Genomic DNA, 16,270 nt, shown 5'->3' with positions numbered 1-16,270 from the left:
GATGGGGCGAGGGGCCCCATCGGGGGTAAGTCCCCCGGGTGCGGAGGTGGGGCTGCATCGCTGCTGCGGGATTGGCCGAGGCGGGGGTGTGTGCGGCAATCCCTGATTGGCCGCGGCGGAGGCGGGGAGCCGCCTGGGCGCCGCACCCTTGCGGCTCCAGCCTAGGTGGTAGGGGAGGAGGACTGGGCAGGTGGGAAGAAAAACAAGGAGACGTCCTGCGGGGAAGGACTCAGAATCTGACTGCCCGGGCCTGTGGCTTTTCGTACTGGGGAACCAGAAATTGGGAACAAAATGTCTCAGGGTCGAATTACGCAGACACAGTGACCTAAGGAGCGGAGTTTGAGGATACAACAGGAACAACAGTTTGGTGTCACTGTAACCTGGGTGCAGGAGATGGGGGAACTTTGACCACGGAAGATTTGGGGAGGGGGTGCGCACGGTGACCTCGGGGCACGATATAGGGAACACTGAAACAGGTTTGAATTGCTAGCGATTAGAGAGATCCTGAGGGGCTGTAGGGCTTCCCAAGTTGCTCAGTGGGTAAATAATCCGCCTGCAATGCAGGAGAAGCGGGTTCGATCCCTGCTGAGTCGAGAAGGAGGAGAGTATGGCAACCCACTCCAGTATTCTTGCCAGGAAAATCCCATGGACACAGTCGGACACAAATGAAGCAACTGAGCACGCACGCACTCAGCAGGGACTGTAATCGACTGTCTGCCTCTGGGGGTCATGAAACTGGGGCGACAATCTTGAAGGGGCGTAACCAGAGAATCCTGCCTAGAGGCTGCTCACTGAAGCTCATTGATGAACTGGCTGCTGCTGCTGCTGCTAAGTCGCTTCAGTCGTGTCCGACTCTATGCGACCCCAGAGACGGCAGCCCACCAGGAACTGAACAATTTCAGGCGTCCCTGATGAAAAGGGCTGGAAGGAGGCATGGTGAACTCTTGTGTGTTTATCTCTTTAAAAAGTTACCAAGAGTACACGTATATCTTCTGGTTGGAAAGGAAACCTATATTCAAACAGGGAAGTATCCGGACAGAGTCAAGCTCTCCCTTCATCCCTATCTGCCGCCCTCTTCAGAGTCCTTTCCCTTCAAAAGTGTATTTTTACATAACATCTGCGCCCACCGACCTTAATTGCGTGGTTTTTCACCAAGAATCGCGATATGTGAAGATTTCTGCTCCCCACCCCTCCCTTCTTTTCCCTTTAGCTCTCCACCACGGTACTGTACCTATTAAAATGCATTTCTGAAAACCGCTGAATGCACACTCTAGCGTCGGGGCTGGAAGGAAGATGTGTTTCAAGTTACTCCCTTCTGCTCGCGGGGTCTAGCGCATGCGCTCTGCGGTAGGGCCCTGCTCCCCGCGGGCGCCCTGCAACTGGGAAGGCCAGGCCCGCCTGGGGTGCTAGGCTGACAAACCATCCCACTGGAGGGGGCGTGAGCGGGGCGGGGCCGGAACGTCTTTATCCCGGGCCGCGCCCTGGGCGGGCACAGATACCAACCACACAGACCATGGCTACAGCGGCATTGAGGCAGGTGGGTTCGCGGCCCAGTGCCGGGGTCTGGGGAGCTCTTAGGGGAGGCGCACTTCCGGGACCACTCGCCGGTGGCCCATCCGGTGGGGCGCAGGTACTCCCGCACTCAGGTTCCGCTGCAGGGAGCCAAGGAGGAGGGGGCCCCTTAGAAAGGAGCACGAGGCTTTAATGGGGATGAAGGGAGAGAAGTAATCGGTGGGAAGGGGGACCTAGATGGGACTTCTAGGGATGGATATATGGAAGAGGAGACGGCAATGGGAGAAGCATGGGACTGGGGTGACGGGATGGATTAGGAGAGAAGGGAGACTTTGGGGGCGCCAGAATAAGATTCCCAGACCCTCTAGGTGTGGGAGCAGGATGGAGGCAGAGTTCAGTTTCAGGTCTGGACTGGGACTAGGACCCAAGGCCCTATTTTTTTGGCACTAAAGATAGAGGTAGAATGTTGTGCCCGGAAACCCCTTATCTGAAACTCTGCGCCAGGGTTGAAAATGAGTTAATACCTCATTGTCAGCGACAGAGATTCTCCTGCTGTGAGTGGGACCCTCCATTCTTACTGATACATGTCAACAGGCAGAGCTTCGGAGAGCCTGTGATTTGAGAGAACAGGGTTTCTCAGTGAGGAAGGAAACAATAACAACTCGAAGAAGGGATTCTTTATAACCCTTGACAGCTGCAGCTTAACGTTGGGAAAAATGGTTCCTGTTAACTTTGTACCTGACTTTATATGGGACTCTTAGCTTGATGGATAGCAGGACAGATGTTTCCTTTCTGAGTTGAGACGGAGACCAGCCTGGGCTGTGTCTGGGACAATCTTGACTTTACGATGACACTCCTGGGCCGTGGTGGTAGGACAGCCTTGGGCTGTGAGTGCTGGGGTCAGTGGAGATTCCATCATATTATAGAGCTCTGCTCTGTGCATACGCCACCCCAACTCCAACTATTTCTCATTTCCTAATTCAGCCCCAGAGCTTTTTACAACTCTATGTCCCTAAAGCTCAGGGATTATCTGAGATCTCCTTGGGGCCCAATCCCCCAATGGTTTGGGGTATCAGGTGGTGGAGCACCTTCCCTGAGGGGAGGTGAGACCCCTGCCCCCAGAAAAATATCCTGGGAGGGTGAAGGCAGCTTCTCCCAGTGTGACAGTGTCTCTATGGCCAGTACAGATTTATAATCTCCTGGAAACAGTGCCTGGCACCTTTTCTCTGCCTTGTGGGTGTGTTTTCCTGCTCCTCTCTGTCTCTCCTGGATATCTCTGTCTCCAAGCATTGCTGAGGTAGTTTCTCTCCAGGTGTTGGCATCACTCTGTCTCTGCTAGTCTCTCCTCATTTCCCTAGGCCTCCCTTTCACTTTGTGCTGTCCCCCGACATTGGTCTTGATCTATTACTCTCCTTTCTCTTGTTCTCTCTCTCTTACGGCTTCAATTCATCTTGCCTTCAGTATTTTTTTTTTCTTGATTTCTCCAGGCTTTACCATGCCTGAATTTCCCTCCCTCATGTGTCTTGTCTCAGTCTCTATATATATGGTGGTTGTGGTTTAGTCACTAAGTTGTGTCAAACTCTTGCAACCCCATGGACTGTAGCCAGCCAGGCTTCTCTGTTCAAGGGATGTCCCAGGCAAGAATACTGGAGTGGGTTGCCATTTCCTCCTCCAGGGGATTTCCCCCTCTCTCTGTATGAAAGTGAAAGTGTTAGTTGCTCAATCCTGTCTGATTCTTTTTAACCCCCTGGACTGTAGCCCTCCAGGCTCCTCTGTCCATGGGATTCTCCAGGCAAGAATACTGGAGTGGGTTGCCATTCCCTTCTCCTGGGGATCTTCTCGACTCAGGGATTGAGCCCAGGTCTCCTGTATTGATAGGCAGATTCTTTATTGCTGAGCCCCTCTATGATCATATCTAATTTTACTTCTCTTGGCCTTGGATTCCTGTTCCTTAATGTCCGTGTCTTTTACTTCCTTGTCTCTTATTTTTTCTCATTCTTCTTCTCTACTTTTTTCCTTTCTGCCTTCCTCTGAGGGCTGCTTTCCTGTCCACCTGCTGCCTGCCTCCGCCCTGCCAGTTGGTGTTATCTCTATGCCGGGGGTGTCTTGTCCCCCTCCTGGCCAGTAACCTGGCCCTGGCTTGGTCAAGCCAGAGAGCGCCACCTAGAGGCCATCCCAGGACCCACACTCCAATCATCCCAGTAGCCCTCCAGTGCTCATAACATCCAGGACCACTCCTCAGACTTCATGGCCTAGACTTTAGGACATTCCAAACCCACAGCCCCCGTCTCACCATGACTCACCTACTGACCAGTGACTTCGGCCATTCACATCTGTTCTGGGTTCCCTCAGCTCACAGGGCAGGAGCAGGCTAGGCTGTTCTGTCTGCCAAACCTCATCACAGCTGCCTTCCCACTGGGCTGAGGAAAGAGGTATCTCGAGGTCAGAGACTGTGGGGGAGAGGCCATCCTGCTAGACGCAGACAGACCTTCTCTCCCCCGCTGGCCTCGGGCCGGACCACAGGGGAAGCGTTCATCTGAGCAGTGTCTCTCAATGACTGGGGTGGTCCCCGAGTGTATGTGGCTGCCCCTCAGTTCCCTACAGCCCTGGGAACCATAGGGAATTGGAATTGCTGGTGTCCAGGGTGTGGGACTCGGAGAAGGCAATGGCACCCCACTCCAGTACTCTTGCCTGGAAAATCCCATGGACGGACGAGCCTGGAAGGCTGCAGTCCATGGGGTCGCTGAGGGTCGGACATGACTGACTTTTCACTTTCATACATTCGAGTGTTCTTGCCTGGAGAATCCCAGGGACGGGGGAGCCTGGTGGGCTGCCGTCTATGGGGTCACACAGAGTCGGACACGACTGAAGTGACTTAGCAGCAGCAGTAGCAGGGTGTGGGACTGGGGCCTCAAGTAAGCTGAGCCCAGTTGATCTAATACCCCAAAGGGAAGGACTTGCAATTCTGGGTCTGAGGGCAGAGGGGGCTGGGGGTCTGGATCCTGAGGTGGGGGCCTGGAATCCAGGGTCTGTAATAGGAAGGGCTGGGGCCCTGGGCCCTGGGGGAGCATGACCTATGGGCCCTCCACTTTTCTAACTCTTTTCAGGATTTGAGTTCCCCCGGGGAGGCCTTCACTTACCTGCACACCTTCTCTTGTCGTCCTCTGTCTGATCTGGGCTCAGGCAGGGCTGGGGCCAAAGTTCCCTGGGGTAGGAGGTGCCTGTATTTGACTTTGCCCCAGCTTGGAGGAAGGGATGGGAGCCGATTCAGCTCTTTATTGAGATGGCCCTTGTGGGGGCAGGGAGCAGACTTGGCCTCCTTGGGGATCTCCTGCTCCATGCTGATCAGGGCAGGGGAAGGGACCTGGCCTGGAAGCACTGGGCCTGGGACAGAGCATGCCCGAGAACATCCCCAGTGCAGACTGTGGAAAAGATGGGTGCCAGGACCCCCTGCGCTCTCTGTCTCCTGGTCTCATCACCTTTCTTACTTCTGTCCCCACCCTCAGATTTGGATCCCCAGATTTCTCCCTGTTCCTTGGTTTCTGTGTGGTTCCAGAAGATATGCCTCATCCAGCTTCAAGGTGACAGTGGGGATTAGGGTTTGGATCTCAAGGAAGAGGGGCTGGGGGCCTGGACCAGTGGGTCTGAGGGAGGCAAGGGCTGGGAGCTAGCTTTAGGCATCTCCAAAAGATCCAGGGTCCGAAGGTGAAGGTGGGTGGCAATGGGTTAGCCTAATTGCTTGCCATCAGGCCGTGGAAAAGAGATGAAACTGCATGTCCCAGGAGCCTCTGGGACTACAGATCCTTCTTCTCTCTGGTTCTCAGCCCCAGGGGTTCCTGGGAGTTGTAGTTTTTCAGATTGGAGGCTGTGGTCAGACTCCAGGATGCCTATCTTTTCTCAGGCTGCTGACCTGCAGCTGGAAATGACACAGGAGCCTCATAAGAAGCCTGACCCCAGCCAGCCCCTGCTGTTCGGGAAGACATTCACCGACCACATGCTGATGGTGGAATGGAATCAGGAGAAGGGCTGGGGCCAGCCCCGAATCCAGCCCTTCCAGAACCTCACGCTGCACCCGGCCTGCTCCGCTCTGCACTACTCCCTGCAGGTGGCAGGGCGACTGCCCTCCCTCCCCTGCCTCTCCCTGCATCTCTTCCATCTTGCTGAGTCTCTTGCTGGGTCTACCTCCCTGGGTTTGCTTTTTGTGTTTCTCATTTCCACGCACTCCTCATCCATTTTTCTCAGGCTTGTCATGTTCCAAGTCCCATATTTATTGGGTGATGCCAGGTCCCCAGAGATGAGCAGACCCAGTTCCTTCACTTGAAAACCCCCACACTTTGGTGCTCACCCAGGGGGATCTGGACTCTGATGGAGGCAGCTGAGGTATTGTGGGAGGCCAGAAGAGGAATGCCCACCCTACCTCTGATTCGACCGAAAGTGGGGTCTTTCCTGGCAAAGAGGGGAGCTGAGGCTCTTAGTGGGAGAGGCGACATCAGTATAAAGACACAGTCCAAAGAAGAGCCTGGTATATTTGGGAGGGAAGCGTGGGGTTGGAGGCTACGGGGAGGCTGAGGATGCCATCAGAACCCCAGAGGAGCTGGGACCTTGTCAAGGGCACTGGGAGCTCCGAGGGCTCTGAGCAGGCACAGAGCAGGTAGAGTAAGACCCTTCTCAGGCCATGTAAAGGATGAGCTGAGGTCGGAGCCAGGGGGATCACCAGGAGTGGATGGGGCAGAGAAATTCAGGGATACTAGGGATTGACCGGCTGGGCTAGAGAAGGGCAGGGAGGGCTGAGGACTGTGCCCAGTGGTTTAGCCGGGTGACCATGTAGACCATGGGACCATGCCGATATGGGGACATAGGAAGAGGAGGATTGGCTTTGTGGGACTTGGTGAGGGCCCACGAGGAGAGAGATGCAGGAGACATTTGACCCAGTTTCCAGCTTCAAGCTATGGCTGAAAGCAAAGTCTTTTCCAAAGAAGCTTTACTTGTTGCAAAATTTTGGAGGGACACACTGCAGTTGTAGCTGGTTGGCACTTTGACTGATTTTTGTCCCTTACGGAGTCGTTCTCCAACATTAGGCATGTTCCACCCGCCCCCCCCTTTTTTTTCCTCTTTTCTTTTCAGAATTTTGATGGTTTTTCTTCCCACCTACTCTGGACATTTGATTCAAATGGATCAGTTCTGTGCAGAGGAGACCCAGCGTGGGGAACAGATACAAAGGATGGATGGTCAGGACGTGTCTACAGAGCCCCGCCCCCAGGAAGGTGGCTTTTGGAGATCACCATTTATTTGGCTCTCCTTTCAGCCCAGCATGACAGGATGTCCTCCAACAGTACTTTTGGAGGACAAAAGTACTTTTGGGGACCCAGTACTTTTTCTTTAGTAGAGTGAGTGAAGATGAAGGGGTTGAGCATGCAAAAAAACATGTCTTTCATGATAGCTCTTACATAGGGCTCCCCAGGTGGCACAGTGGTAAAGAACCCGCCTGCCAATGCAGGAGACGCAAGAGATGCGGGTTCGATCCCTGGGTTGGGAAGATCCCCTGGAGGAGAAAATGGCAACCCACTCCAGTATTCTTGCCTGGAGAATCCCATGGACAGAGGAGGCTGATGGGCTACAGTCCATGGGATCACAGAGTCGGACAGACCGAGTGACGAACACTTTCATTTTTCCTTCTTTTAATGTAGCCTAGAGATTCTTGGGCAGCCCTTGAAGAGCTTTGTCCTCCTTTTCTGCTGCTGTGTAGTATTCCATCCTAAAAATGCCTCCTTTAGGCAATCACCTGTTGCTGGACACTTAGGTTGTTCCCAGTCTTGTGCTATTATAAACAGCACTGCCATAAACCAGCAAACACTTCACTTCCCTTAAAAGCAAATGTATCTCTCCTTTCAATTTCTGGAACTGTTGGCTCAAAGGCTGTATGTGCTTGTGATTGCTGACAGATGTTGAGCCATCAATATCTTCTGTGACAGATGTTGTGACAGAGCTGTGTCAATTTTCACATTTACCAGCCAGGCCTGTTTTCCCTGTTCCCAGGATGACCCTTGTCAAACTTTTAGATGTCTTGTAAAGTGCTTTTAAAGGTACTAAGTGCTTTTAAAGGTACTTCAAGGTAATTTTAATTTGCCTTTTCCCCCCGATTATGAATGGAGTTGACCATCTTTTCACAATGGAAGAGCCATTTTTAGTTCCTTCCTGTGAACTGTCCATTTTCTTGGCTGATTTTTCTATTAGAGTGGGTTTCTGCATTTATTTGTAGGAGTACTTTGTGTATTAAAGATAAGTCATTTGTGATGTGAGTTCAAAGTTTCTACCCAGTTTGTTTATTTTTATTTTTATGCAGTCTTTTCTTTTTGATTTCTGTGATTTGTCATATTTAGAACACCAGCCCCAATTCAAAATATAAAATGGTTCTTTGTGTTTTCCTTTATTGCTTATAGAAGAAATTTCATTTAAACCTGAAAATTTTCCTGATGTGAGGTATGAGATAGCTGCTGTTGCTGCTGCTAAGTCGCTTCAGTCGTGTCCGATTCTGTTCGACCCCATAGACAGTAGCCCACCAGGCTCCACCGTCCCTGGGATTCTCCAGGAAAGAACACTGGAGTGGGATGCCATTTCCTTCTCCAATGCATGAAAGTGAAAAGTGAAAGTGAAGTCGCTCAGTTGTGTCCGACTCTTATCGACCCCATGGACTGCAGCCTACCAGGCTCCTCTGTCCATGGGATTTTCCAGGCAAGAGTACTGGAGTGGGGTGCCACTGCCTTCTCCGGTATGAGGTAGGGATCCAACTTAATTTTTCCCCCCAGAAATGGATATTTGGTTGTTCAGCACCATTTAACTGAATTGATCATGTTTTGTACAATTTTTACTTAAATACAGTTGGGTTACAACATTGTGGTGGTCTCAGGTATACAGCAAAGTGATTCAGCTATACGATAATCCACTTTCTAGTCTCTTGCATTGTTTGATCTGTCAGTTCATTTGTCAATGTCACTTCAAGTGTTGTAGATTCATAATCTGTTTTCATATGTGATAAGGCAGCTTCCCACTCTTACCTCTTGCCCTTATTTTTACATTTTTTCCCAAAATACTCCAATTATTTTTATTTTGCATTCTTCATTCATTCATTCATTCAGTCAGTCAACAGAAACCTACTATGCACCAAGAACTTACCTGGGGTTGGTGGGATTAGGAGGGTGGTTCTTTAGTGATTTATGTATTTGTTGATGAACATTTAAATTGCTTCCATATCTTGGTTATTGTGAATAGCACTGCTATGAACACAGGGGTGCAGGCATCTTTTTGAATTAGTTCTGTCTGATATATGCCCACAAGTGGGGTTGTTGAATCATACAGCAACTCTATTTTTTTTGTTTTTTGTTTTTTTTACTGTTGTTGTTTTTACTGTATTCCATAATGGTTGCACCAATTTATATTCCCACCAACAGTGTAGGAGGGGTCCCTTTCTCTACACCCTCTCCAGCATTGGTTATTTGTAGACATTTGAATGATGGCCATATTGACCTATGAAGTGGTACCTCTCTGTAGTTTTGATTTGCATTTTTCTAATAATTAGCGATATTGAGCATCTTTTCCCTATTGGCCATCTGGGTGGACATTGTATGATTTCATCCATGGCTATTAAAGTATTTCTCTAAAACACAAAAAGGCTATTTAAAAAGATAACTTCTGGGAATTCCCTGGTGGTCCAGTGGTTAAGACTTTGAACTCTCACTGCCGAATGACCTAGGTTCAATCCCTAGTCGGGGGACTAAGATCCCACAAAGCATGTGGTGTGGCCAAATAAATAAACAGGTAACTTCCATGTCATCTTCATTCCTGAGAAATGGTCCCAGTAACATGGAAAAGGTTTAAAAAAGCGTGCTCCTTGCTCTGGGTCTCTCTGTTCTGCTTTCTCTGGCTTCTGTCCTTTGCTGTCTCCTCTCCTGGTCTGTCTGGATCTTTGCTCTCTCTCCTCCTCTCTGTGCTCAGTGGGTTAATCTCTTCCCTGCTCACTGTATTTTTCTGTGTCTGTATCCCTGTGTATCAGCCTGTGTTTCTCCCTGGCTGGGTGAGCTGTCTCCCTGAACCCTGACCTCCTGCCCTGCCTGTCTCTGCAGCTCTTTGAAGGCATGAAGGCATTCAAAGGTGGGGACCAGCGCGTGCGCCTCTTCCGACCTTGGCTCAACATGGAACGGATGCTGCGCTCGGCCCTCCGCCTCTGCCTACCGGTGAGGGGCCCCTGGCCGCCCAAGGAGGGTGGGGCAGGGGGCATGGGCGGGGGCCAGGGTCAAGAGGGTACCCTGACTCATCTTCATCCCGCCCAGAGTTTCGACAAAATTGAGTTGCTGGAGTGCATCCGCCGGCTGGTGGAAGTGGACCAGGACTGGGTCCCTGGCAGCATGGGCACTAGCCTCTACGTTCGGCCCGTGTTGATCGGGAACGAGGTGGGCCGGCTCCGGGGGCTGGGGAGCCACACTTGGGGGGCGGGTTGCCTTCCTGAAGGAGAAGGGCCGGGGACCTAGGCTTGGGTCAGGGAAGGGGTTGGGGGCCTGGATTCCTGGGTCCCTGATGTCCCCTTCCGCCCATCACAGCCCTCGCTAGGTGTCGGCCACCCTACTCGAGCCCTCCTGTTCGTCATTCTCAGCCCTGTGGGCGCCTACTTCCCTGGAGATGCCTTGAAACCTGTCTCCCTCCTGGCAGATCCATCATTCATCCGGGCCTGGGTGGGTGGGGTCGGCAACTACAAGCTGGGAGGGTAAGTAGTCCCTTGCCCACCCCAGGGTCTGGTGCACTGGGCGTCAGAGACACAAGGTGTGTCTTTGGATGTCCAGTGGAGAAACTCAGACTGGCCCCCAGGGAAGTCTCTAGAAATGAATTTACACTTAGCTCACTGGTCTCTCCTCCAGGTAGCCTCCCCTGAAAACCCAACCTTCCTCAGCTCCCATAATGCCCAGGGGCTCTGGCATCCACCACCCTGCCTGTAGACTTCCTGTGGATTTATCTGTCTTGCCAAGGGCATCAGCTCAGCAGGGCAAGGAGGGTTAGGATGGGGATAAGGCAGAGGGCGGGCTTAGGATGTATTGGGACAGCAAGTGTGGCCCCAGCTGGGAGTTCATTCAGATCCTTTCAAAACATATCTCGTTGAAGTTTCCTGATGGTCAACGTGAACTTCTCGATGTTCAAGCTGGTTTTAGAAAAGGCAGTGGAACCAGAGATCAAATTTCCAACATCCACTGGATCATGGAAAAAGCAAGAGAGTTCCAGAAAAACATCTATTTCTGCTTTATTGACTATGCCAAAGCCTTTGACTGTGTGGATCACAATAAACTGTGGAAAATTCTGAACAAGATGGGAATACCAGACCACCTGACCTGCCTCTTGAGAAACCTATATGCAGGTCAGGAAGCAACAGAACTGGACATGAAACAACAGGCTGGTTCCAAATAGGAAAAGGAGTACGTCAAGGCTGTATATTGTCACCCTGCTTATTTAACTTATATGCAGAGTACATCATGAGAAACACTGGGCTGGATGAAGCAGAAGCTGGAATCAAGATTGCTGGGAGAAATATCAGTAACTTCAGATATGCAGATGACACCACCCTTATGGCAGAAAGCAAAGAACTAAAGAGCCTCTTGATGAATGTGAAAGAGGAGAGTGAAAAAGTTGGCTTAAAGTTCAACAGTCACAAAACTAAGATCATGTCATCTGGTCCCATCACTTCATGGCAAATAGATGGGGAAACAGTGGCAGACTTTATTTTCTTGGGCTCCAAAAACACTGCAGATGGTGATTGCAGCCATGAAATTAAAAGACGCTTGCTCCTTGGCAGGAAAGTTATGACCAGCCTAGATAGCATATTAAAAAGCAGAGACATTACTTTGCCAACAAAGGTCGGTCTAGTCAAGGCTATGGTTTTTCCACTAGTCATGTACGGATGTGAGAGCTGGACTATAAAGAAAGCTGAGTGCTGAAGAATTGATGCTTTTGAACTGTGGTGTTGGAGAAGACTCTTGAGGGTCCCTTGGACTGCAAGGAGATCCAAACAGTCCATCCTAAAGGAGATCAGTCCTGAGTGTTCCTTGGAAGGACTGATGTTGAAGCTGAAACTTCAATTCTTTGGCCACCTGATGCAAAGAGCTGACTCATTTGAAAAGACCCTGATGCTGGGAAAGATTGAAGGCAGGAGAAGAAGGGGAAGACAGAGGATGAAATGGTTGGATGGCATCACCGACTCAATGGACATGAGTTTGGGTAAACTCCGGGAGTTGGTGATGGACACAGAGACCTGGCGTGGTGCAGTCCATGGGGTCGCAAACAGTCAGATACGACTGAGCAACTGAACTGAACTGAACTGAACCCCTATGTTGGGTGAAGCTGGGGACACAGATAAGTCTGATCTGGGCCCTGCCCTCCATAGGCTCCCAGGCTGGTGGGAGCCCGAGTATCCAGGGCAGCACGTGCTCTGATGGAAATGACCAGAACATGGGAAAGTCTTCACAAAGGAGGTCCGATGGGTAGGCTGGAGATGGTTTCCTGAATACAAAAGTGGTGTGTACGTGAGTCGCCCAGTCATGTCTGACTCTTCACGACCCCATGGACTGTGGCTCGCCTGGCTCCTCCATCCGTGGAATTCTCTAGGCAAGAATACCGAAGTGGGTCGATTTCAAATCCTGGGAACACACCAGTGGAGACAGGGGGGAGGGGCAGAGTCACCGAAGTTGTCAGAGAAGAAAAATAAGTCTGGCTTTTGCAAAAGGCTTAACAGGTAGTCCCAGACCAGGCCCAGCCCTGAACACTGGACTGAAGGGCTGGGATCTTGTCCTAGAGGCAGTGGGGAGCCCCGAGAGGCTTGTGAGCAGACGAGGTGCGAGGTCAGCTCTGGGTGAGAGACAGTGAGTGTTAAATCAGGGCAAAACGGGAAAGCATCGAGGTGGCCAGTTGATCACGAGAGCCCAGAGGAGGCTTGAAACCCAGCCTGGAGGTTCAGTAAGCCTCTCAGAGATGACGTCACAGCTGTTTGTGAATGGGGCGGGAGCAGGATGAGCGCTGGTCTGGAAAGACTCACATCGGGCCACGTCGGGGGAAGGCTGGGGGTCCCTTGACCTGGTCCACCATGTTGCTGTCCGCCAGGAATTACGGGCCCACCGTGTTAGTGCAGCAGGAGGCACAAAAGAAGGGCTGCGAGCAGGTCCTCTGGCTGTATGGGCCTGATCACGAGCTCACGGAGGTGGGCACCATGAACATCTTCGTCTTCTGGACCTATGAGGACGGGGGTGAGCCCACCCATGACCAACCCCAGGCTGGGCGGAAGTGGGCGGGAGCAGAAATTCTTAGTGGCTGCAGGTCTTGGGGCTTGGCTGTGAGTGGGGTGGCTCCTAAGAGGATGGGATGGTGTGAGGTAACACGCCCCCTCCCCCTTCTCTTCCACCTGACCCAGTGCTGGAACTGGTGACCCCCCCACTGGACGGCATCATCCTACCTGGAATAGTCCGACAGAGTCTGCTGGACCTGGCCCGGACCTGGGTGAGGGCATGCTGTCTTCGGGTGGCCAGAATGATGGGGTACTCCTCTGTTGCAGGACTGGAGTATTGGGGGTGGTGGAGGGGACTGGGCACAATGGCATGGCTCTTTTCCACCATCCACACAGAGCGGGGAGCAGAGCAGCCCCCCGGGCTCAGAGGTTATTTGTGTCTCGCCCCGCAGGGTGAATTCCGAGTGGTAGAGCGTAAGATCACCATGAAGGAGTTCCTGCGGGCGCTGAAGGATGGCCGGGTCCGAGAAGTCTTCGGTTCAGGCACTGCTTGCCAGGTCTGCCCCGTGCACCAAATCCTGTACCAAGGCAAGGTGAGGAAGGGCCAGCTTAGAGCGTGAGGAAGGGCCGGCTTGGACCGTCACGGAGAAGAAGGGGGTGGGGGCCCGTTCTTACCACCCTTTCTTCCCCAGCATTTCCACATTCCCACCATGGAAAACGGGCCCCAGCTCATCCTCCGCTTCCACAAGGAACTGAAGGCGATCCAGGTGAGGTGCACCAGCTGGGAGCTGGGCTGGATGCTTGGTTGCCCAAGAGAAGTTCACATCCCACTAGCCTCTGAACTGAGGCTTCCCTTCCCCCACCATAGTCCCACCAGCTGAAAATGGCTCCTTCCATTGGCCTCTGGGCCTCCGATTGAGTTTGCTTTCCTCAAGTCCTGTGGCCTAGAACACTTCTTGGGACTAAATGGTGCTTCTCTGTGAGCCTCGGGAGCCCTGGCTTGAGAAATTCCCTTCCCATGAGCCTTCGGGACCTGAAGCCAACCTTCTGGCCACTGAGTTCCAAGTCCCAGAGATCCCCAGGAGCCCTGGGCTATTCCGCTGGCTTGAGAATCTTGCTCCTACCAGCCTCTGCACTCTGCCCCGACTCTGTGGCCTAAGAACATTTCCTATCATAAGCCCCTGGAGGTACTTTCATACGTCTGAACCGAGCTATCTGGCCTTTCCTGGCACTGGAACTGGAGCTCCTTTTCTGTGAGCTTCTGTAAATTCCAGAGTATCTGGACCGAGAACTACACCTCCTGCCTATCCAGGTTTTCTCAGCTGAAGAACTTTTCCCCCGAGCCTTCAGGGCCTTACAAGAACTCCTCTTTGCAGAACTACAACTCCTTTGGGCCTCTGCGCCACCTTTGCCACGTTCGGTGGGCTTCCGGGAAGTGGCCTCATTTCCCGTGAGGCCCTGGGGCGTAACTTTGCCGGCGCTCAGGCTAGGATGCCCCAGGGCCTGCTGGGAGTTGTAGTGTGGTTTCCTCTCACCTCCGCCTGTGTTATTCTATAGTACGGATCAAAAGCCCATGAATGGATGCTCCCGGTGTAATGCTCTGGGCTACGCTGGACCACTCCACGGACCACCGACCTGTAGCATCCAGCCCCTGTTGGACCTTCACCTCCGTACCAATGACTCACCTGAAGTGCAATATGAAGTAAAAGACGGGGGAGCTCGGACGCCTGGATCTCCGGTGCCCCCATGTTACACTCCCAAAGCCATAAGGGCCTGACCCAGGCGTCTTGGCCCCTAGCCCCGCCATTCAGGCCTTGGGGACCTGTACTCCCCGCTGCTCCGTGTTGTGGGTCAGGGATACACTTTGACCCCAAATCTGCATCTCCGTTTTCAGGCCAGATCTCCCGGTGCTACAGTTGATTTTTTTTTTTTTCCCCCTAGCTGCGATTTTGAAATAAAATGCCAAAGAACAAGACATTAAGTTTCATCTTCAATGAAGCAATTCAGCGGCTCTAGCGTCTTAACCAGGAACCCACATGTTCAACCCATTTCATTTTCAAGGGCCCAGCAATCCAAACCCTCAGAGTCCTGATGGTTTCTCAGATGGGGAGATTTTTCCACTTGTCACAAATTGAGCTTAACATCTTCCCTCCCTAAAAAGGGACCCGCATCCCCATCTTGCAGGACAGCCCCACTGTACACTCCAGTCACTCTGCCAGACCCCTCTGCACTGTACTTCTACCCCCAAAAGCCTCTGAGTCCCCAGCCCTGTCCTCTTTCCCCAGACTCTGTCTTCTTGGCTTCAGCTCAGATCTTGTCTCCTGCCTGGACCCTTGTCCTGGCTTCCAGTTTGACCTGGAAAGGATCTTTCTACACTCAGAGCTGCCCCTGCAGGGCCAGGCATAACTGGCTACAGATCTGGATTCTGGATTCTAACTTTCTTCTGTTATCTGATCAGTGTGTAACTTGGGGTATGCCTGAGCTCTGATCCTGGGGGAGACCCTGTGGGACTAGTGGGTAGACTCCATTTGTGGCCTGTCCAGCAGCCATCAGCTTTGGTACCAGGACTCTGATCTGTTGAGACAGCAGGCAACCATTGCCTCATTGAGAATGAGGCACCCCCCTCATTCTCTTTTTCAATCGTTGTTCAAGGGAAGGCCATGGGCCATGGGCCAAGGGCATACAAGAGGAAATTTGCCTGGAGGCCTCTGGGAAAGCTGTCCTTCCTAAATTAAACATTCCAGAAGGGCTACGTCTGCTTTTCTTTCCTCTGTTTTGGCTTAGTTACAAGTGTGATGCTTGGAGCTGCTGCAGCCATTTCATGGCCAAGAGTGCCAGGCCTACTTTGAATATAACAGAGCACAAAGAAAGATCCTGGCTCCTCCAACTGGGAAGCCTCTGATTTCTGGATTGTTTTGTTTAAAAAAAAAAAAAAGAACAAAAAGCCATTTAAGTCACTTTTGTCAGATGGTTTATCTTTTGTTATTTGCAATTGTATTATGTGTGTGTGTGAGAGAGAGAGAGAAACTTACAGTCAAAAACTTCTTTGCTTCCCTGGATCTTCTGTTGGCCAGAGCTGATCACATCAGGAAGAATTCCTGATTCTAGTAGCCAGGTCCCAAATGAAGACCTAGGCCAGATTTTTATCTTAGATTTGAATCCTGAGGGAATGATCAGGAAAGGGTAAGTAGCTGTCGCTTAAAAAAAAAAAACAAACAAACAACTCAGAATTATGCTTTATTTGGTGGACAAAACTGAGGACTTAAGCCAAAGACATGGCATCTCATATAGTGAGAGATGCTTCAAAGAAGCAAAGAGTGGGGGAGCCAGGATATATAGGAGTTTTTGCAATGAAGACTAGGTAGTCAAAACATCAAGAGATTACTGTGAAATATGGTGGTCCAGTGGCTAAGACTCTGTGCTCTCAGTGCGGGGGCCCCGGATTCCATCCCTGATCAGGGAACTAGATCCTGCGTGCCGCAATGAAGACTGAAAATCCTG

At 51.6% G+C, this 16,270-nt stretch overlaps 1 protein-coding gene across 2 annotated transcripts; it reads left to right on the top strand.

Moving 5' to 3' along the window:
• Positions 1-1,332: 1,332 nt before the first annotated feature.
• On the top strand, positions 1,333-14,744 carry BCAT2 (branched chain amino acid transaminase 2). 2 transcript variants are annotated; one of them, XM_061388947.1, is made up of 11 exons: positions 1,333-1,537; positions 5,019-5,093; positions 5,414-5,617; positions 9,633-9,743; positions 9,840-9,959; positions 10,107-10,270; positions 12,649-12,791; positions 12,956-13,041; positions 13,222-13,362; positions 13,462-13,536; positions 14,327-14,744. In XM_061388947.1, exons 1-11 carry the CDS (start codon positions 1,514-1,516, stop codon positions 14,363-14,365), a joined length of 1,182 nt encoding a protein of 393 aa, XP_061244931.1. In that variant the 5' UTR covers positions 1,333-1,513; the 3' UTR covers positions 14,366-14,744. The 2 variants fall into 2 exon arrangements, with proteins under 2 accessions (XP_061244931.1, XP_061244932.1); XM_061388948.1 differs by lacking the exons at positions 1,333-1,537; positions 5,019-5,093; positions 5,414-5,617 and adding an exon at positions 8,168-8,288.
• The last annotated feature ends 1,526 nt before the right edge of the window (positions 14,745-16,270 follow it).

This window comes from Bos javanicus, chromosome 18 (assembly GCF_032452875.1).
Source record: "Bos javanicus breed banteng chromosome 18, ARS-OSU_banteng_1.0, whole genome shotgun sequence".
NCBI lineage: Eukaryota > Metazoa > Chordata > Mammalia > Artiodactyla > Bovidae > Bos > Bos javanicus.
Note: the sequence above shows the minus strand (reverse complement) of the source record. Positions and strands in the feature narration are given on the sequence as shown.